The sequence below is a fragment of the Microcaecilia unicolor genome, chromosome 1 (assembly GCF_901765095.1).
Source record: "Microcaecilia unicolor chromosome 1, aMicUni1.1, whole genome shotgun sequence".
Classification (NCBI taxonomy): Eukaryota; Metazoa; Chordata; class Amphibia; order Gymnophiona; family Siphonopidae; genus Microcaecilia; species Microcaecilia unicolor.
Window position 1 is genome coordinate 731516526 of NC_044031.1, and position 27619 is coordinate 731544144.

Below are 27619 nucleotides of genomic sequence, written 5' to 3' on the forward strand. Positions count from 1 at the left end.
GGACCATGCACAGGCAGTCCATTATTTCTAATAATCTTTTACTATTGCTTTCAATAGCGTTTACTATTGTTTTGGGTGTACTTGTGACTCCACCCAGTGGCGTAGCAAGGGCGGGGCGGTGGGGGCGGTCCGCCCTGGGTGCACACCGCTTGGGGGGGGGGGGTGTCGGCTCCGCTGGGTCCTTGCTCCCTCTGCCCCGGAACAGGTTATTTCCTGTTCCAGGGCAGAGGGAGCAGGGAACCAGCGGAACCGACACCCCCCCAGCGGCGTGCACACGGCAGGCAAGAATGCACTTGGGGTGGGGGGGGAGCTTGGGTGATGCGCTGAGGTGGGGGGGGGGCTTGATGCGCCGAGGGGGGGGTGTCATGCTGCACCGGGGGGGGGGTGCGCAGCGGCGAACCGCCCCGGGTGGCAGCCGCCTTCGCTACACCACTGACTCCACCTACTGGCTTCAACCCATATAATGGGCTAGATAGTCTCGTACCATCTCCTCTTCTCAACCTAACCTCCTTGGTTGAATCTGTCAAAGGAATTTTGTTCATGTACCACAATTTTAAGTATATATCATGCAAAGATTCACATGCATCTCAGAAGCCAGCCAAAGTTGTTGAGGGATACCTGCTCTTCTGATAAGTACGCTTAGGCTCACACTCAGTCAAACTCAAATCCACAAGTTATAGGTTATTGTTTACTGCTGTACTGTATGTCAGTCACTGTTTGATGTGTGTTCATTAACTAAAAGTCATTTACACATTTCCTACGATTGTTTCTTTATTAAACAGAACAACCATTTTAAGTGACCAAATTCTGCGTGTACTAACTGTTATTCTTGACAATAAAAAGACTTAAACATAAACAGAACAACCATTTTTATATTTGTGTCCTCTCTTTATCTCCCCAAATATGGTAACCCTAGTTATGTGTGTTTTTGATTAGCTAGATCCTACCTCCAGTCTCTACTGCTAGTTACAATGGAAGCTGCCAGGCTCACTCACAAAAAGTGGGTGGAGTGGGAATAGAGGATTACAGCCAAGTTTTGAACGCAGAAAAATGTCCAGACCTATTACCCAGACAGTTGGCAATCTTAAACTCCTGACTCATGAGCACATCCACTCATGGCTCCTTAAACATGTGGACTCAAAGTATGTACCAAGTTTGCCAATCGCTTAATCTGGCCTTGGCCACAGCAGTACAATCTACACCTTAACCATTAACAAGACTAACTGTATTTTTGGTGTAATTTTCACAGCAGAATTCAAGAAAATGAAATAAAGGGACAGGGGATTATTTACATCTCATGTGTGTATCTGTAGGGTCCACAATAAGTATAGAATATTTCTACTCAAAGTAACACAAATGATTTACAAAAGAGTGGAGGAGTGGCCTAGTGGTTAGGGTGGTGGACTTTGGTCCTGGGGAACGGAGGAACTGAGTTTGCAGCTCCTTGTGACTCTGGGCAAGTCACTTAACCCTCCATTGCCCCACCATTGCCCCATGTAAGCCGCATTGAGCCTGCCGTGAGTGGGAAAGCATGGGGTACAAATGTAACAAAAGAAAAAAAGCACAGTGGGGGGTGGGTGGGGGAGGGGGGAATGAGGAGGTGCAATCCTAGTCATCTTTCTGGGCAGATTAGATGGATCAGGCTGGTCTAGGGTTGATATCTAAGTGTAGAGAGGAAGAGGAGGATGAAGTGAAGGGAAAGAAGAAAGCAAAGGTCAAACACTTTGGCTTAGTATTTGCACTAGAAGGAGCGGACAATGATAAAAATACAAGGACAAAGTACAGCAAAAATGCGTGTTTACCTTTTTGAATTTTGTGTACTCTGCTAAGATTTTATCTTCAATCACCTGAAATGCAAGGCATAGAATCAGAGGTAATTCAACAGTGAAAAGTGTTTGATATTTTAAGCCCCAACTTCCCTTCTAGGTAGGGTTACCATAAGTTCTCTTTTAAAGAGGACATGCCTTCCTTTTGAACTTCTTCAGATGTGTCATCTAGGTTTTTTAATTTTTAGGAAAATGTCCTCTTTTTTTCTGTGCCTATGACCAACACATAATGAGAGAAACCATCTCTGGCGTATTAGTCAGCCTTGACACACGGGGGTGTTAAAGAGAAAAGCATTGCTGATCTCTCTGTTTCCCTGCTGGTTGAATCTGTCAAAGGAATTTTATTCATGCAGGCACAACTTTAAGCATATGTAAAGGCTTTCACGTGTATCTCAGAAGCCAGCTAAAGTTGCTGATGGATATCCACTCTTTTAACAAGTGCGCTTGCGCTCAAACTCAGTCAAACTCAAATTTGGAGGTTTTTGAAAAGATTGTCTACTGCTGTACTGTAAGTCGGTCACTGTTTGATGTGTGTTCATAAACTGTACAAAAGCCATTTACACATTTGCTATGATTAAATATTTATTTTACAAAGGTAGCAATCATTTTTATTTTTTGTGTCCTCTATTTTTTGTCTCTGCGAATATGGTAACCCTACTTCTAGGGAACATAGCCAAGAGATTAACCTTGTGATTTGTACGGAGGATGCACACTTAACTTTAAGTTACTCCACCCTCGAGTCCCTGCCCAGTTGTTTCATCCCAGTTATTGTACTGTTTTTTTACAATAATTTGCAGCTATCTTTTCCCACCTTGTGTTCTGCTGTTCCCGGCTTCAGTTTCTTCATTTTAGATCCCAGCTGCATAAATCTCTCTGATACTTTGCCAATCTTTGCATGAAGGTTTCGGTATTCTGTGTAATCTGCGCTAAAGTCTTCTTCATACACTTGCTGCTGATCCACTGAAGTAATTGAACCGTATTTGCTGAGAACAGTGGGGAAAACACTAGGTGAATGAATCAAGCAAGGCACTAGATTCCTTCTTCCTACCCCTTGTTTTGTCTGCCTGTAGCATGTGGCAGCCAGTAGGTGGAGCTGCTGCACGCAGCTGACATCTCATTTCCAGTAGTTCACTAGAGGCAGCAGCTGGTGTGAAATACCCAGAGAATACTCAGCACACAAATACTTTGAACAAACTGCTCCCTTAGCACCAGTCTTGGGAGAAGGGGAGGGAAGGGGGGGGGGGGCTCCTGGTAGGGTACAGCATGCATTGGGACCACAGGCAGGTAGGGGCTGAGGTTGTTTTCAAGTTTTGCTTCAACTCCAGCTTGCAAAAATTCTCTTAATAAAAAGCTGCTGGTACACTGCAAGTTCAATGTACTCAGACAACCCCAACGTTTTTTAACAACTTATCACTCAGGCTTCACAATGTAAAGGAAAATGATGAACTATATATAATTTCAACAATACACATCACTTTTTATCTATTAAGTAAACATTTATTAATCGTACAAATGCATTAATATCACCCTATACACACCATACTGCAAACATTCTTATGTCCGTTTATCCCTTCCAATAATATATATATCTCAAAATTACCGTGTTTCCCCGAAAATAGGACATCCTCCGAAAGTAAGACCTAGTAGAGGTCTTGCTGCAATTTGAAAATATAAGGCCTCCCCCCAAAATAAGACCTAGCAGGGGAGGCCTTATTTTTCGGGGAAACATCGGGGTCACCCCCCCCCACCCGAGATCGCCGGCTCCTCCCCTCGATCAGCGGCTCCCCCCGCCCTCAGTCGCTCCCAGAACTAACCTCTTAACCGCTTCCTTTCACCTTCGCACTCGCTGCAAGCAGCAGGGCTGGCCACTCCTTCCTTCCGTGTCCCGCCCTCGCCTGACGTTACGTTACGCGAGGGCGGGACACGGAAGGAAGGAGTGGCCTGCCCTGCTGCTTGCGGCGAGTGCGAAGATGAATGGTGAAAGGAAGCATTTAAGAGGTTAGTTCCGGGAGCGACTGAGGGCAGGGGGAGCCGCCGATCGAGGGGGAGAGCTGGCGATCTCGGGTGGGGGGGTGACCCCGATGTTTCCCCGAAAAATAAGGCCTCCCCTGAAAATAAGACCTAGCAGGTCTTGGGGAGCAAAATTTAATATAAGACAGTGTCTTATTTTCTGGGAAACACGGTATATAAATTTGAATGCAATCTGCCGTACTGATGATCAAAATTGGAGAACTGCAGCTTTAGTTTGTACTTGAGTTCACAGCAGGCACTGTAACCTTGAGGCTGATATTAGTAGAAGTAAATAAACAGAAGATACACCCAACATTTGAAAGAGGCCATGGAACTTTCGGAAAAGCTCCAGGGACATTGCATGGACAACATAAGCCAAATCGTCCTCCATGAAACGTGCACCAATGAGAGCTGCTCAGCTATAGCCCTCTAGGATAAGACAAACAAATATGTTAGGTATCCGTACACCAATCCCCTCACCACCCCTGGGGCTGAAATATGAAGGTGTAAAACAAAACATACTTACAGGAAGTAATCCGGCATTTCTGCAGAGGATGGAGGAGATTCGGTGGGCTGTGCCTTGTCTGAAAACCAAACCCAACATGACTTATGAGCTTTTAAAATTCGTCAAGTGAAAATAGGGGAGGAGGATGTGACCCCTCCCCATGCTCTACAGGGCCCTTTGCAGCTGTGGTTGCCTCACTCCCAGTTCTGACATTGCTTCCTATTCCCAAATGGTCTCCGAGCCAAATATCAGCAGTGGGCCAGGTGCCGAAGCAGCAGCTCATCCATTTCAGGTGAACTGCCCTCTTTCAATTTGGAACCAGATTCCCCTCCAAGTGCCTGACTGGCTTTGTGCACCATAACCGACCCCCGTGTTAATGCTTCAGAACAGTTATGTGATAAACTCAGGGCCAGATCAAGGCTTAGGGTCCAAATATTTAGGGGACCCTTTCAGATGTGCTGAGGACTCAGGAGGTTACGGTTGCCAATTCCGGCTTTTTTCAGGACTCTACAGATTTTTGTTAATATCTAGAAGCCAGAAGGCTAGTTAAAATGTTCATTTTACATATACCATGCAGGACTAACTTGACCATTAGCCCTTTCATCCTATAATCTCACACGCAAATTTACATGCCTTGGGCGTGCATAGTACGCACATAAAAGTTAATTGCTTAATTGGGCACAAATTGGCACTAACAATCAGTAATCGGCAACAGGGGCATAGCTACGTGGGGCCATGGGGGCCTGGGCCCCCGTAGATTTGGCCCTGGACCCCCCTGCTGATGACCCTCTCGACTCCCCCTCCCGCCGCCAACCCGCCGTCACCGTCTGCTACCTCTGCTGGCAGGGGACCCCAACCCCCGCCAGCTGAGGTCCTCTTCTTCCTTCGTTCAGTTTCTGAGTCTGACGTCCCGACGTCAGACTCACAGAAACAGAACGAAGCCCTGCAGATCGCAAGTCTTCGTTCTGTTTCTGTGAGTCTGACGTCCTGCACGTTGTACGTGCAGGACGTCAGACTCAGAAACAGAACGAAGGAAGAAGAGGACTTCGGCTGGCAGGGGTTGGGGTCCCCTGCCAGCAAAAAGGTAAGCGATGGCGGGGGAGGGTTGGCGGCGGGAGGGGGGGTCGAGAGGGTCGGCAATGGTGGGGGGGGGGGGGTCGGCGGCACCAAGGGGGGCTAAAATGTGCCCCCTCACCTCGGGCTCTGGACCCTCCTCCCGCCAAAGTCTGGCTACGCCCCTGATCGGCAATAATTGGAATTGGCACTAATTTGCAGTTACTTGTGTAACTCCAAGAAGAGCGTGGACATGGGAGGGGCAGGGGGAATGCCCAGCACTTATGCACTGAGGTTTTAGAAGACTTCCAGTTATGTGCGTAAATGCAGACTTACACTACAAATGTAAAATGGCAATTATGTGCATAATTACTGTTATAGAATTTGCAGTTGGCATACACAGTTTAGGTGCCTAACTTTAGGTGACCTGTAGAGAATCACCCCCTAGGTGGGCTAAGTATTGTCTAGGGGTAGCACCCAAGGACTCTACTAAAGACTCTTCAATGCCAGAGCGGGGCCTTGCGCATCCATGGTTGCAGCCTGCTTGGTCCTGCTCCTTCTGAACATCCTGTTTTTGGAGGGGTCAGGACCCTGCAGGCTTTGAACATGTGTGGATGCTCAAGGCCTTGTGCTGTCCATGGTGAGTCCTTTAACACAGACTGACAACCCCACTGCTGTTCCCTCAGAGGGGATTAGGGAGGGGAAGCTACTGATCACTTCATGGAAAGAGGCAATGGGAGATGCTGAATACATCAGAGACGAGGGAGAGACACCTTCGGGAGGTGGGCAATGGGGAAGTGAAGGGAAGAGAAGGAGAGATGAAGGACATGGAATGGGGCACATGACTGAATGTTGGCCAAGGATGTCAAATAACCTGGGGTGGCCCTTGTACCATGACAGGCATGAGTCTTGTTCATAAGCTGGGGTATGCGGATCTCACTCTCTCTCAGGGTAGAAGCAGTGGCATAGCTAGGAATGAATGGGCCCCCATATAGCACTATCGCTGTCCACAATAAAAGCACACAAGTCTCCAAAATTAGGGCTGGCCCCACCAATGACTGACTATTTTGCGCATGGCCCCACTTTTCAGTCTTTATTGACTTATGCACATGAGGCCCTGCACACAGTCCCACATCCCACAATTAAACTCTATAGTGTAGTAAGAGCCTGTTCATGGCATTCATTCCCATTTCACATTACTATGACAGACTGCAAAACCAGTTGGGCAGTGCAGAACATTCCTGTTGGAAGTCTATGTGTGCAAGTATTAGTCGACTCTGTGTGTGTGTCCACTGTACTTAGCAGGTGCATACCGATGATGGGCTGGAGAGGGCCTTGTTCAATTATTTTATCAAAACCAAGAACGACTCACTGAGTGGCGTGCACAATGCTGCTGAAAACTTCAGCTTCCTGAGCCAATTACTTATCGTTATATTTCAACCTAAGCTTGCAAGAGTATATCGGAGAGACCCCTTCAGTTCATTTCAGTATATGTAAAGCTTTGTGCATATCATTCTGGTCTATATTAATAGGGGTTCTTTCCTAACACACTGAAGGGTTCCAGCGAGGGACTGAATTCATTAGGCTGGGACGGTGGCTGGTTGCAGTGTTGTGTACCGGAGCACCTGAGACTTGTGTTCAGTTCTGCTGCTGCTGGTTGGAACTGCTGGGCATTTGAGAGTTGAAGGGGAACAGGGAGTATAAGTCAAGAGTGGAATTTTAAAGAGACTTCCAAGCAAAGAGCTCTAGAGACAGGGGAATTAACATCAACCGAGGCAATTACACTGCAGACGGAGGGAGGAAAGCAAGGGAAAAGACCTGAAAGAGAGTTAAAACTAAGCTTGCACTGCTTATTCCTTTGAATGTAGCATAGACACTTCAGTCATTTCTATCAGTAATTTATGCAAGTTAAACTCAATGAATGGCAACGTTAGTCTATCTCTGTACGCTGCGTTTCAGTTCTGAAAACCAATATGCCTTACAAATAGAATTCACTTATTGTTAAACTGCACTACAGTTTGTACCTTCTGGATAGGAAAGGTAACGTTCAAGCCTGAGGGCTGCTTCTTCCTCCCAGTCATCGTCTTCTTCCTCCTCACTGGTTTCTTGCTCCTCCTCTTCCTCCTGCTCTTTGTGTCTCTTTGGTTTTTTATTTGACGGATAGACCTGGTTTGGCAAGTCCTGAGGCTTGCGGTGCACCTCCTTCAACCTCCTGTCCTCCTGCTCCACCGCATTCCGCTGCCTCTGACTTTGTGTTACAAAGCCCTTGTGGCTCACAAGCGCAGAGCATGGGGGCTTTGGGGTCTCTGTGGTAAGGTGAAGACTGGGAATGGCTGGAGCTGGCCACCGTTTGTCCATGGTTGCCTGTGCAGACAAATGTAATGCTTTCTGTTTTTTCCTTGTGTGTCTGTCTCTGCTCTCTGAAGGTGCTCCGCATTTCTGAAACTAGGAACGAGAAAACAGGATTCAGATTGTCATTGGTGTTTCTAGTTTAGTAGGGTGTTTGCATGCCTCTCCAGTGATGCATGAGCTTCCCAGGTACTGGTGCATGCATCATGAATACTGCCATCTAGAGCGAAACACGACTTTTGGCGCCAGCATTTCAGCCCCGCTGTCAGTGTGCAGAACATTTGGCCACACTGGAATTTTGTATACCCCAATGCATTGACCTCCAGTACTCAGAAACAGGTCACGTGCCTGATCGCTGCTGTAGCCAGGCGTCCTTGAGCAGAAGGGAAATTTGGGCTGCCCCAAGTGGTGCCTGTGAAAAAGGATGGTTCTTCAGGAAGCCTGTTCTATACTCCCTCGCAGGCACTGCCTGAGGCAGCCCACATTTCCCTTCTGCTCAAGAACCACCAGCTGCAGCAGTGAGCAGACACGGGTCTTGCTCTCGAGCATCAGAGGTCAGTGTGTTGGGGGCAGGGTGGGGGGCAGGAGACTTTTGGATGCCAAAATTCCAGCGTGGTCAAAATTATTGCAGCCAAAAGATCTGCGCCCTGACCGCAATGCTGAAATTCTGGCGCCAAAACGGAAGCACCCAAAGCTCATGTACTGATCTACAGATTAAGACCCACCTCCAGAGTCACTGGTGCTAGAAGTATACATAGGGGGAAATTCTATAACCGGTGCACTGTGAGTGACTATTCTGTAACCGCAACTACATGCCAAGATGCCACGACAGAATACTAGTGTAGAGTGGAGGAGTAGCCTAGTGGTTAGTGCAGCAGGCTCTGATCCTAGTGAACTGGGTTCAATTCCCACTGCAGCTCCTTGTGACTCTTGGGCAAGTCACTTAACCCTCCATTGCCCCAGCTACAAATAAGTACCTGTATATAATATGTAAATCACTTTGAATGTTGTTGCAAAAACCACAGAAAGGCAGTGTATCAAGTCCCATTTCCCTTTCCCTATTTGAGATTCTGGAATGTTGCTACTATTGAGATTCTGTTGCTACTATTTGAGATTCTGCATGGAATGTTGCTATTCCACTAGCAACATTCCACGTAGAAGCCTGCCCTTGCAGATCAGCAACGCGGCCGCGGAGGCTTCTGTTTCTGTGAGTCTGATGTCCTGTACGTATGTGCAGGACATCAGACTCACAGAAACAGAAGCCTGCGCAGCCGCGTTGCTGATCTGCAAGGGCAGGCTTCTACGTGGAATGTTGCTAGTGGAGGAGTAGCCTAGTGGTTAGTGCAGCGGACTTTGATCCTGGGGAAGCGGGTTTGATTCCTACTGCAGCTCCTGGGCAAGTCACTTAACCCTCTCTGTTGCCCCAGCTACAAATAAGTACATGTATAATATGTAAACCACTTTGATTGTATCCATAGAAAGTCCTTTTTTTGTTTTTTTGAGTGGATTAGCACACCTTACATTTACACTCCAGCAGTTACACCAGCCATAGAGATAATTTATACCAACTGAAACCTGATCTTCATTAGATGCGGATCCCCTACATTGTCTAATTCTATGTGCACCTGTAGTGAATGCCCCAGGCCTGCCCATGCCCCTCCCAAGGCCACACCCCCTTTACAGTTGCACACTTAAGGTTTTACGCATGCATCTTTATAGAATAGCGCTTAGCAAGAAGCGCACGCAAATCCAACTTTTTGCCAATTAATGTCAATAACTGATTCTTAGCACACAATTATTGGCGTTAATTAGCTCATTACTTAAATTACACGCACAAATTAGGCATGCACTCAAATTTGTGTGCCATATATAGAATCCAAGGGATAATGTCTTGAATTTTCATAAAAATACTGTCATGCTTCAACACTCAATCCTGTGGTCTCGGCATGCTTGCACAATTATCACATACAGACTAAAGAGCCCTTTCAAACTTCATCTAGAATTCTTTCCTCCAAAGCTAATTTTGTGATGCGGCTCTCCTGCATTCACTGCCCCCCAAAGCTTGGTTGCTGCACGGACCTCTGTAAAACACCCACATGGTCTCAAATCATCAAATGAAATTCAATCCCAGACAGCCAGGATTTTGGCTTGTTCACAGATGGCACAAAGTAAATTAGAAATAATGTTTACCACTTCTGTAGACTTAAGGGGGAGCTCCTGCAGCTTCCGCAAAGGAGGCGGTGGCGGCTGGAAAGTGTGAGTTGATACACCATTGGACTGTTTCCTGGGGCAGGACAGGAGAAAAGAGAAAGTCCAATGAGAGGGACAAAGAGCCTTTTGCATCATCTTTGTTAACCTTAGCTGTGATTTAGGTGTAAGGTGATGCCAAAGTCCAGTACTGGAACAACAGTGCTGTAAGGCTGAGATAGGACTGCTTGTGGGGCTCCATACTAGAGTAGCAGGAGATGCTGTGGTTTCAGAGTGGAGTAAAGAACAGTGTGGGCACTTTGGGAGGAAGGGATTCGAGCAATACTTAGCCAAGCATGTTCTGAAATGCACATGTAGAGAGCTGTGGGAGGTGGTACAGAAAAAGAGACAGATGGATGCAGAACTGGTGAAGCAAAGAAGGCCTCAGCCTCAATTCCACCCAAGCAGCCTCTGTATAACAGGGGTTCCCAAACCTGGTCCTGGAGGCACCCCAGCCAGTCAGGTTTTCAGGATATCCACAATGAATATTCATGAGCAAGATTTGCATGCACTGCCTCCACATCTCTCTCATGAATATTTATTGTGGATACCATGGAAACCTGACTGGCTGGGGTGCCTTCAGGACCAGGTTTGGGAACCACTACCCTATAGCATAGGGGGCCTGAGTCAGAAGGGACCCACTTGAGGGCCCTTAATTTGAACTTAGCCACATGGAAGTCTATATACCTGAGCAATTTTGTACCACATCTGCTTGTAGCATTTTCCTCTTACTTTCCTGGTCACCAGTGGCGTTCCTAGGGGGGGGCAGTGGGTGCGGTCCGCCCCGGGTGCAAGCCGCTGGGGAGGTGCCGCGCGCCTGTCTGCTCCGCTCGTTCCGTGCTCCCTCTGCCCCGGAACAGGTTACTTCCTGTTCCGGGGCAAAGGGAGTATGGAACGAGCGAAGCAGACAGGTGCGCGGCACCCCCACAGCAGGTAAAAATGCACCCGGTGGGGGTGTCCTTTCGCTGAGGGGGGGAGGTGTGACCTTTCACAGGGGGGAGGTGGCCTTTCGCCGGGGGGGGGGGGGGTGTGGCTCTGCACCCGGGGGGGGGGGGCGCATCGGCGATCCGCCCCGGGTGTCAGCCACCCTAGGAACGCCACTGCTGGTCACTAACAAAGTGCTTATTTACATATTTATAAAGAAGTTGATTACAGAACAGTGCTGTCAACCCTCTCCCGGAGGCACACCCTGCCAGTCAAGTTTTTAAGATTACCATAATGGTTATGCAAGAGATAGATCTGCATGCATTGAAGACCTAACATATGCAAACCTCTCTCATGCATGTGAATATCCTGAAAACCTGATCAAGTAGGTGTGCCTCCAGGAGAGGGAGGAGAAGCACTGCTCTAAAAACAGGAAGTGAGGGCTGCTGAGGGTTCTAGAGAGAGATTAACCTTCACCCCCTACCTCAAGGCAGACCTCTGGGAAAAGCAGCAACAAAGAAGGATTTCCCCACCTGTCCATGCCCCAGACACTATCTGATATTACAGCTTTAAGCAGAAACCTAATTGGCTCTCTGCTTTATTGGTAACTCAGGCTCAAAATCTCTTTCTAGCAGGTAACCAGAATTCTTCCTCCCTTAAGCAGAGATGCCAAGAGTGAACCATCCCAAAGCAAGAGAGTTGCCCAGATGAGAAAGTGAGATTTTCTAGATGGCTGTCCATGGTATTAATCTAGAAAAATGTATCATGACGCTTTGAATATGGAAAAAAAATAGCATGAAATATTTGCTTTTCTTTGGAGCCCCTGAAAGGATGCCGAGTGGAGACAATGTTTTATTTATTTTAACATTTTTAACTTGCTTGAACCTAAGAGGCTTACGTTACAAAAACATACATAAAATAAGAGACACATAATCCCCGCAATTCACAATTTAAAATCGATATGGACAAATTCTCTGGGGATAAAATTATGTGCACAGGTTTCACAACATGTGCAACTAAAGAGGTGGGAAAGAGGAATGGGAAGGCAAAGGATACAGGAAGATATGCTCAGATTTCTTCCTGTAATCAGGGCCCCTGGTTTTCATCCTCTTAGGGTTCCCTCTCATGAAAGTGGTGATTAGGATCAATCCACTGGCACAGAGACTCTAATGAGTGAGAGTAAGATCCGAGAGAGTAAGAATGAGAAAACCTTCAAATGAGCGTGACACACTCCTAATGAGAGAAGGGCCTTCCCGGGAACACTTTGTAATGTTCTCACTGGAGCAGCGAAACGCCTTCCGGTACTATGTAAGCCACATTGAGCCTACAAATACGCGGGAAAATGTGGGATACAAATGCAAAAATAAATAAATAAATAAATCTCTCTTATCTGTACCCTTCTCCTCCACTGCCAACTCCAGACTGTTCCTTTTATCTTGCTGCACCATAAGCCTGGAATAGACTTCCTGAGCCAGTACGTCAAGCTCCATCTCTGGCCATCTTCAAATCAAGGCTATAAGCCCACCTTTTTGAGGCTGCTTTTAACTCCTAACTCCTATTCACTTGTTCAGTACCCATGTCTGTTTTATCATTCCCACCTTAAGTAATTCCCTTATTTGTCCTGTTTGTCTGGCCTAATTAGATTGTAAGCTCTGTCGAGCAGGGACTGTCTCTTACATGTTTATTTGTTTTGTTGCATTTGTATCCCACATTTTCCCACCTATTTGCAGGCTCAATGTGGCTTACAATGTTCCGTCATGGCAATCGCCATTCCAGAGTAAAAGATACAATTGGTATTATATAAAGAACATGGATGACATAATAGAATTAAGCAATCAGGTATAGAGAGATCACATTCGGAATATCAGGTAAGTGGTGATGCGTTACTGTTCCTATGATGGATCATTGTGCTATGCCTTGTTGAAGAGATAGTGTACAGCGCTGCGTATGTCTAGTAGCGCTATAGAAATGATAAGTAACAGTAGTAGCCTTTAAATGATAGTGAAAGAAGTGGGCTAAGAGGGTGTATGAGCCTTTAAATGAGTGCAAACTCCTAGTGAAAGAAGGGGCTAATAGAATGTGAGAGCCTTTGAGTGTTATATACTCCAAATGAGTGAGAGAAGGGGATCAGAGAGCGTGAGAGTGAGACAGTCTTCAAACGAGTGTGACACACTCCTAATGAGTAAGAGAAGGGGCCAAGAGAGTGTGAGAGTGAAAAAAAATACTTCAAATGAGTGTGACAAACTCCTAATGAAAGAGACTTGGCATCTCTGCTTAAGTGACCTGTGTTAAATTTAAGTCACTAGAAAACGGTGAGAGGAAGAAATCCCATCCCAAAGTACCGTGTCCCATTGTTATAGCCCATGGAAGCAAGATAAATCAGTATTGGAGTTCTCACATTTAACTTATTTATTTTGATTTGATTTCATGCCTCCTCAGATAAGCTCCAGGTGAAAGTACCCCTTTGGCTAGCCCATAAGATTATGACCGTGCAATCATCAGCTAGCTTGCTCTGCTGCAGTGCAGGAACAAAGCAGTATGTCAGCATGTCCACCTGACTGCAGGAACAGGGGACATGGCGACATCACTGAGTGTTCTGCTGTGCACATGGCTGCCCCAGCAGCAGCATGTTCTTTACAATGAGCTAGTGCACAGCTCCGCTTCAATATGCTGAGGCACAGTTTGTATTCAGAAAATAGCTTATCAGGGGGTCCCAGGAGCCCTTTCCAGCACATCATTGCCATTGTGTTGTTAGGTGGATCCTTTCACTTGGATGCTCAGCAGCTTTTAAATCGGAGTTTGAGAGTTTCTCATGACAATCTGCGAAGCCCACCGCCCGTTCCCCTGTACCTGAGCAAAATCTGTGCCACATGCTGCTTCTCCTCAGCTGTGTATCCCAGCCAGTTCTTCTGCACCTGAGAGAAGAGCTCTTCCTTCAAGGTATAGCTGCTTTCCTTGCGACTGAACCTTCCTACCTAAAGCACAAGAGAGTGCCATCCATGGAATCCAAATTCACACTACCATTGTTTCAATATCTGCTGATAGCTTAGTCCCCTGGATTAAGTAAGGCTTCCAAAATAATCATTCTACATGCCACATCAATCCAATACTGAACTGTCTCAGACAGGTCCCACAGGGTCCAAAATGTCTACATATTTGTATATATGGATCAACGAACACAAAGCATGGTTGGAACCATTTTGTGAGACCTGAATGAGAAGAGTAAAAGTATCTGGACGGACTCAAACATTTCCACAGAAGTGGTCTCAGTTAACTTAGATTGGAAGTTAACAATACATTAATTTAAAGAGTTTATGGAACTATTTTCAGTTTTGGTTGTAGGAAAAAAAAAAAGGATTGAATAACCTTCTGAAACCTGTTCAGTGCTAAAGAAAATGTCAAACCTTAGAAACTTGGATGGATTTTCTCTGGGAAAGGTCCACAGCAGGGATCCCCAAGTCCAATCCTCGAGGGCCGCAATTCAGTCTAGTTTTCAGGTTTTCCACAATAACCCGAATTAAAAGGTACTGATTTCATAAGCTAGTCAAAAAATGTATTTAGCCCAATAAAAAAGGTCCATGTTTGATTTTTTATTGTTTCATTTCTATTTATTACCTTTAAACGTGGACTAACATGGCTGCCATACCAACTTATCCACAATGAATATGTATGAGATCTATTTGAATTCACTCCTTCCACTGTATGCAAATCTCATGCATATTCATTGTAGAAATCCTGAAATGATTGTGGCCCTCGCAGATCAAGTTTGGGGATACTTGGTCCACTGGTTGATTCAGAGTAATCTTTTGACCATTTTAGTTTGTGGCGAATGGATGTGGTCCTAGGATTTCTTTATATCTCGAGAACAGATCCCAAATGGAAACACTGGGGATGGGGAACAGTTCAGTAAGCCTAACCTTAATGTCAACACGGAGTGTCTCTCACTCACCATTTCCAGCACAGACTGCAGCTCTGCCTGGTCCTGCAGGTTAACGTTCGCCCGTTCCAGTCGTAGGAGAAGCTCCAGCTTCTGATGAGGCCTCAGTGCCAGCAAGTGCAGCAGCCATTCCCGAAGGGGCCTGGGCTCGCTATTGTTCAGAGCAGGATGGCTTTTCCTGGCTGCTGGCGTCAAAAAGATGTGTGGGCGTTTGATAGAAGTGCAACCATCCTCGGAGGATTCCAGTCCGTGTTTCTTTGGAATCTTCACACATTTACCTAAAATGAACACAAAAAAACCCCACAATCTATAATCTTCCTATTTTCCACTAAAACAAATTTTGTCCTATGGAATTTTGCTATGTCCTCCAGAACTTCTGTTTATCTGATACTTGGTGTCTGACAAGAATATATCTTTCTTGCTTTTGAGTGCTCCCGCATTCCTTCATACATACACAGAATGCAGATCCTGAATGATCACAAAAGGTCTTGGAGAATACTGGACTCTGCACCAACATATGGATTTTCCACCAAAAATGATGTACAGGAGCTCTGCAGCCCGTGTGTGGCTTCTTCAGGGGAAGGGACTGAAAACTTCACATAATTGCGAACCCAGGCAAGGAATTATGTCCCCAGTTTCAAAAATTGGAGCAACGATTTTCCTCTTATGAGAAAAGACTGGAAACTGTTGACTCTGAACTTAAGCAATTAAAAGAACGGGTTGGAAAACAGGAGAAAGATTTGGAAAATATTCAGAAGATACTGGCAATTATAATTAAAGATACAACAGATCTTCGTAGGAAGGCAGAAACCCTCGGGAATATAATGAGAGCTAATAATTTGCGTTTTTTGAACTTTCCTAAGGTCTTTTCTGTACCTCCTAGAGAAATGATTAAACACTATATTAGGGAAGTTCTTGGAGTTTCGGAAGATAATATTCCTCCATTTTCTCAGGTGTACTACCTTCCAGTAAAACGTTTGGAGGATCAACAAAAAGATTTGGTTCAAGATAATTTACCTTTGGATGTCTCAGATATTTTAGAATTTTCAGACACTGAAACTGTGATACCTTCAACATTGCTTGCTACTGTTACTCTTGCCCCAGATAAAGATTGGTTGATGAAATTGTTCTTTAAAAACAGAGATAAATCTTTTTGGGGTCTTAAAATCCAGATATTTCCGGATGTAACAAGAGAAACTAAGAAGAGACGTCAACAGTTTCAATTACTTAAACCAGGTGTCTTTCAGATTGAACCTTAACACAAAGTATTTAGTACAATCAGTTTGAAACTGTAAGACTCTTAAGGAACATTCATCTCAACCCCTGAGGAAGGCGCTGTCGAGCACCAAAACATGGCCCGTGTCGGGTCACTTTCAATAAAGATTGTACCATCATTCTAGCTCTGGAGGCCCTTTTGTGCACTTTTTTGTTGTTCGATTATTTGGATCAACATAATATTTTACATTCATCACAATCTGGATTCAGATCAACATTTAGTACCAAAACTATAACTGGTTCTTTAATGGACAGTATTCGTCAACTACTTTGTAATAGTAAAAAAGCACTGATCCTTCAATTCAACCTATCAAGTGCCTTCAACTTGGTGGATCATGAAATTTTATTGCAAATTTTGGAATACATAGGTATGTCTGTCCATATAAGGTGGTTTCAACATTTCCTAAAACATTGATCATATAGAGTTAAGATGCATAATTGTTTTTCAGATAGCTGGAGTATTTCTTGTGGTGTTCTGTAAGGTTCACCTATATCTCCATTAAATGTATTTGTGTACTCACTTGGGGACTCTTTTACAAAGGGTGCAGGAGGGCTAACGCCAGGGAAGTGCATCAACTCAGAAGTAATTCAGAGTTTTGGATGCACCAAATTTCATGGTAGAAAATAATTTTCTATTTTCTACCATGGGAGGGGGGGCGGTTTCCCAGCAGTAACCGGCAGCGTGTCCACATTGGTACATGCTGCATGGTTACCACATGGGTAGCACATGAGCCCTTACCGCTAGGTCAATGGGTTCCCGTAAGGGCTCAGGCCATAAACAGTCGCGCTCTAGTTTTAATATTAGCGCAGGCCCATTTCCCGGCCCATTAAAAAATAGTCTTTTTCTCAACTTCGGTAAAAACTGGCCCAGCGAACGCCTAAAAGACCCGCCCACACTACCGCAGGCCACTTTTTACTGTGGTTTTGTAAAATGACTCCTTGGTTTTGAATTGGAAAATTTAGGCATTTATTTTTGCAGTTATGATACCTATTCATCATCTTTCATTTTCATCAGAATTTAACATAATTTCCAAAGTTATTAGTACCATCGAAAAATGGATGGCATTGCATTGTTCAGTTAGTGTTATAATTGATCCATAATTCAGTTACCTGTTATTGTTTGCTAATTGCACATTTTTTGTCCACTGTTCCAAGTTCTGAGAATAAACAAATTTCTTTGTTCGTTCTGCTTGTCTGGACTGATAAAAAATCCTGGTGGTTTGTGTTGGGTCTACGAGTGCTTTCTGGGAACTGTGGGACCACTGGGAGTGTGTCTCCAGTAACCTAGAAATCACTGGGGATAATTTGAGTGCGGGAGACTCGCCCAGAGGTGGTTGTGACCCAGGTGGTTGTGACCCAGTCAGTGGGAGGAGGGTGCTAATGTACAGTACAAGTAGCAGGTGCAGGCGGACCTGAGCTATGGAGCTGTGCTGGGGATAGACCCTCTAAAAGGCCTTGGTGTAACCCAGGTGAGTGGCTAGGCGTTTCATGACAGGTACCCAGGGCCGGTGAGCATGCGTGACATGAGAGAAAAAGCAGCCGCAGGGAAAGGGCAGGCAATTGCAGCAGAGTGAACAGCAGGCTGAAGGAAGACTTCTTCTGCTGGTGGGGCCTCAGGATCCTTGCCAGCCAAGGTATTTGTAGTTGTGGGGGGGGAGGGGGCAGCAGCGATCCTAGGAGGGGCAGCACTGGCAGCAATCCTGGGGAGGGGGTGCGTGGGCTTTGCTCCAGGCCCGGCGGCAGCCCTGCTCCAGGCCTCGCTCAGTCACTCGGCGGCCCTGCAGGTACCAAATTCTGTAATTTAACTACCTGATAACTAAAGGAAGCAGTAAAAATCTGTTTATATCCTATGAACATGTCTGAGTGAGAAAAACAGTCATAATGGGGAAAAAGATTATTCTGCAGAATTTGATAAAGACACAACCCCACTTATTGGCACTGAAGAAATGCTTTGCATAACCTTATGCCCATGGAGCTACAGAAAGCAATACAGGAGGATTATCTGTAGAACCTGTTGCCAAGGCATGAAGTTTGGTGATCAATATAGGGGCTGAGGGGAATAGTGAAAGTGTGTGTGGACAAACATAAGATGCCTGTTTCTGGGGGTATGGGGGTGGGGGAAATGAGGGTGCAGTACCTGAAGGAACCAATGGGCTCCCTGAGGATGTTTTGGAAACTAGGTCTGTAGGGGAGGAGGGGTGAAAGAAGTAGGTGTGAGGATGATAGAGTTAACAAGCCAGTTTTGGGCTACGAAAGAGCATAGTTCACAAATTACTGCAAGGCCCGTTCATGTGCTGTGTTGTGTTGGTTGACTGTTGCTCTAAGTTGTCCTTTAACAATAAAGAAAACTGAAAGAAAATCAATCAGTCATTCTTCATTGAAAATTGATGGCCCCAGTGCACCCTTTTTTGAAGCTGTTATCTGTGGCATATGCTTGTGGATAAATGTATTAGTTCATCTTGAATTCTGAGCGTTTGACTGTTGATGTTTGCCAGCATGAGAACTATCCGCACACAATGAAAGAGATAAGCTTATGAGTTGCATAGGTATCTTCTTCTAAACCACCTGATTGCATAATTCTTATTTTGGCCAATGAAGGGTTATCATGGCCTACGATGAATCCACACCCTCACTCGTCAGTAATGCTTAGACATTACTCCTTCCCCCTGTGGCTTACACGCTCTTTACAGCAGGCTCAGCAAACCTGCTGTACCTGTTCAGCCCAGAGTAACAGTTGCTCCCTTCTTTTTAGTTTCAGGAAAACCCAAAGCTTTCAGCCAGTCCCCTTTTGTACAGGAGCTGACTACAAGTTCTCCCAGTTAAACTGCTCAGCTCAGTTACAATTGGCTTTTGCCTCAGAGCAATTTATGCACACAGTTTGCATGACCCAAAATCTCCGTACAGAATACATTCGGGACTCTGTCATGTTAAGGCAGTGATTCTCAAACCTGTCCTGGGGGGGACGACTAGCTAGTCAGGTTTTCAGGATATCTCTAGTGAACATGCATAAAAATCTTTACTGAGTTCCCAAATTCCAATCTGATTACAATTTATTATCTACTTACTTAAGTAATCACTTTCATCAATATATATTGTATCAAACTACTTTATTAGACATATACATCAAAATACATATAATTTATACCATATAGATATTCTTTAAAATTCTAATATCCTAACCTCATCTCATTCATTCATCCAATACATGCACTCTTTCCTACCAACTACGTTGTACTCGGTTGTCTCACTTAATGCTCTTTGTTATCCGCCTCAAGGACCCTATTGGCACCAATTACACCATCATCATCAGTATCAAGTAATATTATAACATATCAACTCATGACAAAATCATTGCAGTTCTGTCATTCCTTATAATGGTCTTTAAATTCCAATAATAAAGGTATTGCAGTTCCAATTATCTTTTGTTATTGCAATTGCAATTGGCTACTACCGATCGCCATATTGCCTCAGTTCTCGTGTGTTGAAATGAGCATTCAATTTGAGTCTCAACTTTTCCAACTTATTTTGATTTCCACTTTCTTCAAACATCACTTGTACATGTGTCTTAGCTGTTATTCCATTTATCTTCCAGTCATACTCCTCGAGACACCTCTCCTTCACTTTTACTTCTCTCCTCCCACTCGAGGTACAAATCCAGACTCCTGCCACACCCTACACAAATGTGTTTCGCCGTAGTGCGTCTTCAGGGGTAGTGACCTTAACTTTCTGGTTTCTGTGTTTTAATTATACATACTGACCGGCCCTGGAGGAACCCTCGCTAGGAAAGAGTGCATGTATTGGATGAATGAATGAGATGAGGTTAGGATATTAGAATTTTAAAGAATATCTACATGGTATAAATTATATGTATTTTGATGTATATGTCTAATAAAGTAGTTTGATACAATATATATTGATGAAAGTGATTACTTAAGTAAGTAGGTAATGAATATGCATGAGACAGATTTGCTTGCCGGCACTTCCATTATATGCAAATCTCTCTTGTGCATATCCTATATAATAAAACGCACCTCCAACATTCTGAAGCCGAGAAAGTGAAGCCTTCAAGCCTTGAAGCATTCCTGCAACGTTCCAGAACTATGTGTTGTCAATTGAGAAGATGGAGCCTTACAGAGTGCATGAATGCTTCAAGGCTTGAAGGCTTCACTTTCTCACACACACACATACATACACACACACACACACACACACTCACTCTCTGTCTCTCACATACACTCTTCACTCACACAATCTCTCACACACACACTCTGTCTCTCGCACACTCTCTCTCGGACACAAACACACACACTGTCTCTCTCTCTCTCTCTCTCTCTCAATCACTCTCTCTCACATACACACTCCATCTCTCACTCACACACACACTCCATCTCTCACACACACACTCTCTCTCTCTCTCACAAACATACACACTCCGAGGAAAACCTTGCTAGCGCCCGTTTCATTTGTGTCAGAAACGGGCCTGTTTTACTAGTTTATTAAATAATATCTACCCAGGCAATCACAATTAACAATGATTAAACTTGGTAATAACTTACAACTAATCATTGTAACTAATCATCAACCCTTAACTGACATTTTTATTCAAATATAACAATGACCATAAAAATTTTACTAAAACACAACTTGTCTGTTACATCTACTAACTGGCTAAGATATATCAATTATTCAACATATCAACTTCACAATACATTTCACATATCCAGCAGTATTTCCTAAAATAGATAATTAACATCAACCCACCCACCCCAAGACTGACAAGTCCTATATAGGCTTTCCTAAATACACTACGTATCACTAATTAACTCCACCCAAATTACAACTGCTTCTGAAAAGTAAACCATTCATTATCACAGTATATCCCCAGCCTTCTACTCAGCATCAAGGGCTTCATGCTCTAGATAAAAAGGACCTCTGTTAACATATCCACTGGTTGCTATTCTCATTATATATCACACAGGATACCAATCTACCTTCTCTTCCTTAAACTTGTTCATCAAGCTTCTCTCACTGTTGGCAGTACCGTATTGGCAGTATAATTCAATCACTGAATTTCAAATAGATACATACATTAAGTTACATCCACACAGTAAATCTTAACAGGTTCTCAGTTCTTACCCTAAATCTACACATTAACTACCTACCCCCTATATCCCATAGAACAGGAGTAGGAGAAATAACAGGTAGTTGTGTAACGGGCTGCATATTTTATTACCACAAGTACTACAGCCCCTACATTTGGAACTATGGTAAAGAAACAAAGAACCCCTAAAGCTTTCAGTACAGCTTCTACCACTGTCAAGACCAAACCCTTGGACCAAGACAAGATTCTGGTTTCATGTGATAAATGTACATACATTGAGTCCCTCATGAAAGAAGTACAAGAACTAAGAGAAGAAGTGGTAAGGCTAAGAAACATCTGGGACAACCAGAAATTTGACCCAGAGACACAGGTCAAAACATTGAGGACTTCCAGCAAAGGGAGAAAAGATCTCGGGCAGATAGAGCACAGCTGGAAGCAGGTCGCCAAGTCCCACAAGATCAATCTTCCAACTCCACCTTCTATTCAGCTAAAGAATCGGTTCATAGCCCTGGAGATAGAAGAGCTAGAAACATCTAAAAAACAGGAGGAAACAATGACCAAAAATGCCATCACAGCCGGACAATTGGCCCAAAGAAAGCGAAAGGTAGTAGTGGTTGGAGATTCACTTCTAAGGGATACCGAAGCGCCCATCTGCCGGCCGGATATATTGTCCAGAGAGGAGTGCTGTCTGCCGGGTGCCAAGATTCATGATACTGTGGAAAGATTGCCTACACTCATCAAGCCTACGGACCACGCTCCTATGCTACTCATCCATGTTGGCACAAATGATACAGCTAAGTATTTATTTATTTATTTATTTATTGCATTTGTACCCCACATTATCCCACCTTTTTGCAGGCTCAATGTGGCTTACAGTATCCTACTGAACGTATCATACAAGACTTCATGGCTTTGGGTCAGAGGGTGAAGCATCTAGATGCGCAGGCGGTGTTCTCATCGATCCTCCCTGTCGAAGGTAAAGGACATCTTGGAGCTGTCCTATGGATGAATCATGAGCCCACCAGATGAACACACATACACCCCCAAATGCAAACATGCAACTTCCCCCTACAGGCATGATCTGGGGCACACAAATGGGATGAACCTCAGTCACTCTACTAGAAAGGATTTTTAAGGATGCTTTCAGAAATACAGCTCGATGTGCAGAAACAAAACTTTGCATCTTGTGTCTGTGATAATATCTTAGCCAGTTAGTACACAGAACAGGCAGGTTGTGTTTTGGTAAATGTTTTATGGTCATTATTATATTTGAATAAAGATTTCAATTAAAGGTTTAACTTGTAATCAATAATTAGTTGGATGTTAGTATGCATATTCATTAGGATATCCTGAAAACCTGACTGGCTGGTGATCCCCCAGGACAGGTTTGAGAACCACAATGTTAAGGGATCCAATGCTTAGCTCTTAATTTAAACCTTAAGAGAAGGGGGTTCTCAAGCTAGCCCTCAAGACATCTGGCCACTCAGGTTTTTAGGCTATCCACAAAGGATATGCATAAGATAGATTTACATACAATGGAGGTAATGCATGCAAATCTATCTCATACATATTCATTGTGGATATCCTGAAAGCCTGACTGGCTGGGTACATCCTAAGGACTGACTTGAAAACCAATTAGTTACTGAGGCAGAAGTTCATTGAGCTCCTCCTCTCTCTATGTCAATCTTTCCTGTTACCAGACATTGACTTGGTAATAGGAAGGATGCAGTGATGGAAGATGACAATCTCCACAGGCTGAAACCAAGAGAAACTTCGACATCTTGCTCAGAATCAGGATAGGTCAACCTTTGGGGAATGTTGGATTGTGTTGAGCTTTGCACTGAGATACCGAGTTCTCTTAGTTCTGTGGATAAACATTTATTTATTTATTTATTTATTGATTAATATATTTCAACATTTCACTACAAACTGAGTATGCAATCGGCATTACAATCAGGAAATCCATAATAAAATAAGGAAAAAAAAAACCCTTTAAGGCCTATTCGTCCACAATTTAAGGAAAATTTGATTCCAAGAATTCAGAAACATAGATAACATAAAGTATTTAAGAAAATAATCTAACGGTTGCTACCTCGGGTTAACGACCCTAGCCTGCTAATTATGGAGGGCATACAACATTCATATCTACTCTAGCGTCAAGAAATTGTTTTAACTGTTTTGGGTCTACAAATTGAAACTGTTTACCCTCAAACAGTAAATTACATGTACAAGGAAATCGTAATACAAAATTTATTCCCAATGCCAACGCTCTAGGACGCTGCTCCAAAAAAAGCCCTGCGCCTAGTTTGTGTAGGCTTTGAGAGATCTGGAAAAATACAGATCTTTGAGCCCATAAACAGATTTTCTAAATGTCTTAAGGAAAGTCTTAGTATAGCATTACGATCAGGCTCCAGGACAAAAGTGACCAGCATAGTTGACCTCTGGGTAATAATTTCCAGTGAACTCTCGAGGAATGAAGTCAGATTCATTCCATCTCCCACTACTGGGGGGTTTCCATCGCCCCCCTTTGGGTTCCAGATGTAATAGGCCCGTGTTATGGGGGGTAACGAGTCCTTATCCATTCCAAGAATATCCACCATATATTTTTTTACCATTTCAACAGGTGGAATTAGAGGAGATTTAGGGAAGTTAAGAAACCTAAGGTTAAGTCTCCTAGCCTGATTCTCCAAATACTCCATTCGTTTGTGCAGAAAATTATTATCCTTAACCAATGCAGTTTCTAAAGTTCCCATTTCTTGCAACTTAGTATTCACGTTTTCCAGTTTCGAGGATTGCTGTGCAGTCACTTGTGCTTGGAGTAGCGCAGCATCAGAAAGAGTTTTTATATTGTCAGTATTTTCTTTTAATGTAGTTTGCATAGAGGTTTGAATGTTATAAACCATGTCCCATAGTGACTCTAATGTCACAATTGCTGGTCTAACCACGCCACTAGCACCAGGGAGGGATTGAGTTTGAGCCTCAACATGAGATAGTCTAGAAACAATGTCTTGAGGTAATACCTGTAAAGCTGATTGAATTAATGCCTCTCTTGGTTGGAGTCCATTCTCTGTCGCTGCAGACCTTCCCTCGAGCAGATTAGGTTGAACCCCATTGGTATCCGTCACTGCTTGGGCTGTTAGCAACTCCCTCCCAGGCTGAGGCGGAGCAATGCACTCCACAGGGCTCAGGGAAGCCCCGTTAGCGCTCTCAATCGACGCCGACGCATCGAGAGTTGCAGAAGGGGTCGAGGTTCCCCGAGGACCCGGTTGTTGCTTCAAGAATCGCAGGGTCGTCTGCCGCCACGCCGAAGATGTTTCAGGAACCGAGGGATGTTCCTTAACTTTTCCCCTCCGTTTCCCCATCGAGAAAGACGAGGCTACAGCGGTAGCGAAGAGGCTGATCAACGGAGCTACCTCGAAAGCCAACTCAGGTGCGTCCGATCAGAGCGCCATCTTGGAATCACCGGATAAACATTTTTTTAAAATCAGATACTGACAGATGAATTAGCACCTAACTTTAGGCAATCTTTCTTGAATTGACTCTAATAAGCCTTTGCATATGGTCCTACAACCTCCCACAGGCCACACCCGACTGGGGCCCAGTCCTAGACAGCTTGGCTAATGCTGTCAGTTGATGAATATAGAAAGGGGCATTCCTAATGACAGAAAAATACTGAATTGCTCATCTGGTAATTACTCTTTCAATATTGCTACAATTCGTCTAACATCAGCAGAAGGGATTTAAACAATTCAAATAAAAACCTAGTTGAAGGGCTTCTATTCCTGTGCTTAGCAGCTGACCCCTCCTTCTCCCTCCCCCACCTTCTGTCTGTGCCCCAAAATAAACAGAAAAACACGTTAATTGGGCCTTTCAAAAAGTAATTAGTGAATAGACGAAGGGGACAAGATCCTCCGACTAGAGGCTTGTTAGTTAATTCTCAGAAAGAAGCTATAATCAGTTCATCCCCCAAAGTAGCAAAATGAAACGCCCCTCAGAGAACAACAAGTCCTGAACAGGCGAGGTTTACCCTTTCCTGGCAAAAGCCTGCGACAGTAAACTTGTGCACAGCTGGAAGAAGCCAGGTTCTGGGAACAAGCACCCAATGTCTGCAAAGCAAGAATTGCCCAGGTCCTGGAAAGGAGGCACCCAGAAGGTGGCATTCATGTCCATAAAGGAACTGGGAACAGACTGACTATATAAAAAGAAAAAAAAAATGGACTGAAAAGTAGCCTTGAGCCCTACAGATGGAATGCCAAGCTAATCTGACTGCGTAAGGCTACTAAAATGTCTCAGAGCAAGCACTCAAAGTTTTGTGAGAGGAAACTTAAACCTAAATATATACCAGCCAATATTCAGCCTTCAGCGGTCAGAGTATTTCTTAAATGCTGACCACTATGGGCAAAATTAACTCCAGTTTTTCAATGTTGGGCCATGTCTGGGCACCGATACTGAATCTCTAGGGCTGCTGGCTGCCGGAGCTTATGTGGATCCCAGACAAACTATATAAGGAATGCAGGTGTCCTCACCACCTCCAATTGCCTCCCCTTTAGGCCCCACCCGGGCCTACCTCATACATCAATGGTAGTAGTGAGTACCAGGAGACTGCCACTAGGGGTCACAGCAGCCATTTTGTAACCAAAGCAGCGACAGGCAAGTGGGCATTGCTCCTGCCTGTAGGGCTCCCTAGACCACTAGGGATATACAAGGTAGGCCTGGAAACGGGTTGGGAGGGAGAGGGAAACCGGATCATGAGCGAGAGAGAGAAAGGGCACCCAAAAGCCTAACGCTGCTACCCGGAATTTAACCAGGCACTGGCATTGTCCTAACTTTAGCTATTTACTTAACCACTTAGTAGTCTGCATATTACCTCTAACCAGTTAAGAACCAGCTCCATGTAGGCTCTGCTCAAGCTCCACTTACAGACCACCCCAGTGCAGGAGTGCTGATATTCAGACTCTCCTGCCTGGTTAAAAATCACTTTGAATATTGACCAAATATAGAATAGAGGGAGAAGAGAAAGAGACGCCAAAATGCCTGATAGACAGAAATAAGGCACAAGAAGCCTGCCTTTTTCAGTAGAAACGAACAAGCTTTCCTAGAGTGAGATTCAAAGAGGGTAGAGATTTGGGAGAAACATCAGAAAATTTTCCTTCATGGAAAGTATGATGGATCCATGCGGCAGCCCTCTAGGGGAGATGGTGGAAGAAAAGTCAGCATCAGAATTCAAAGCATCCTGGGATAAGCACAGAGGATCCTGTGCCCCAAGTGAGGGGAAGGTCTATGGCACTGCAGGATGAAGCAGTTCAGCACTGGGAGTTACATCCTTTTTCTACCATCATGTTCTACATGTTTCTATTTTTCTCTATGTATAAATATTGCATAACACTAACACTCTTACCACATCTAAAGCTTTAGACTAAAAAGATAAGACTGTAGCTGAATGAGACTACAGTAAATATTTCATAAAACAGCAATGTTGTGCCAATTTGCATCTCCTCTAGAAGGCACAGCTGTCCTATGGATGAATCATGAGCCCACCAGATGAACACACATACACCCCCAAATGCAAACACGCAACTTCCCCCTACAGGCATGATCCGGGGCACACAAATGGGATGAACCTCAGTCACTCTACTAGAAAGGATTTTTAAGGATGCTTTCAGAAATACAGCTCGATGTGCAGAAACACAACTTTGCAGAGGCTACAAGTACAGACAGTCCCACTACATGCGAACATATATATAACTGCATTCCAACACATCAACAAGCCAAATATACATACAGCCTTATGCAAACACGCAGTCACAGACACACCAAGGCATACAAACACACAAATCAACTCATCACCTACACAAAATTAGCAATCGATGTAACACACAAGTGAAAGCAAGCAGGCACACACGTTACATTTACAAGCAGTGGAGCAGATACACATGTACAGATTAATACATATCAACCTTCACCTGCATGCACACTGCAGCCACAAACCCTCATATGCACATACCAGCGTATGTACATATTCTAGGGTTTTAAACCCACATCCTAATCCAATACATGCAAAAACAGTTACGATTGAAAATATACTGCTACGAAACATGGCTGAAGAGGATTCTATGTTCCCTGTAGGAATGCAGATATGTTTGTAGGCTGCTGTGCTTACTCACTGCCTCAGCTTTCCTTCCCCTCCACCTCCCTCGCCCTCCCTGGGACAGATGTCAACAGATGGCAGATGTGCCTTAGAGGTATAACATCTCATAACAAGCTTCCAGGTGTGCTGCTGGAACCTGAAGACCTGCAAGATTCAACAACAGCTCTTGTGTTGCTCTCGTCTCAACATAGACACACGCAAATCGTATGTGCACACAAGCTCTATGTGTGGGCAAAACTTGGTG

At 44.4% G+C, this 27619-nt stretch overlaps 1 protein-coding gene across 2 annotated transcripts in view; it reads right to left on the reverse strand.

Annotated features, from left to right (window-relative positions):
• ELL3 (elongation factor for RNA polymerase II 3) overlaps positions 1 to 27619 on the reverse strand; it is a 137515-nt gene that overhangs the window by 14991 nt on the left and 94905 nt on the right. The window contains exons 5-11 of one of the 2 annotated variants that reach the window (XM_030189642.1): positions 14864 to 15129; positions 13765 to 13889; positions 9934 to 10027; positions 7419 to 7839; positions 4363 to 4420; positions 2638 to 2809; positions 1803 to 1847 (exon numbers count right to left, since the gene is read on the reverse strand). In XM_030189642.1, the coding sequence (XP_030045502.1) occupies positions 1803 to 1847; positions 2638 to 2809; positions 4363 to 4420; positions 7419 to 7839; positions 9934 to 10027; positions 13765 to 13889; positions 14864 to 15129 (1181 nt within the window). The remainder of the gene's footprint in view (positions 1 to 1802; positions 1848 to 2637; positions 2810 to 4362; positions 4421 to 7418; positions 7840 to 9933; positions 10028 to 13764; positions 13890 to 14863; positions 15130 to 27619) is intronic. The other variant, XM_030189643.1, reaches the window with a different exon arrangement.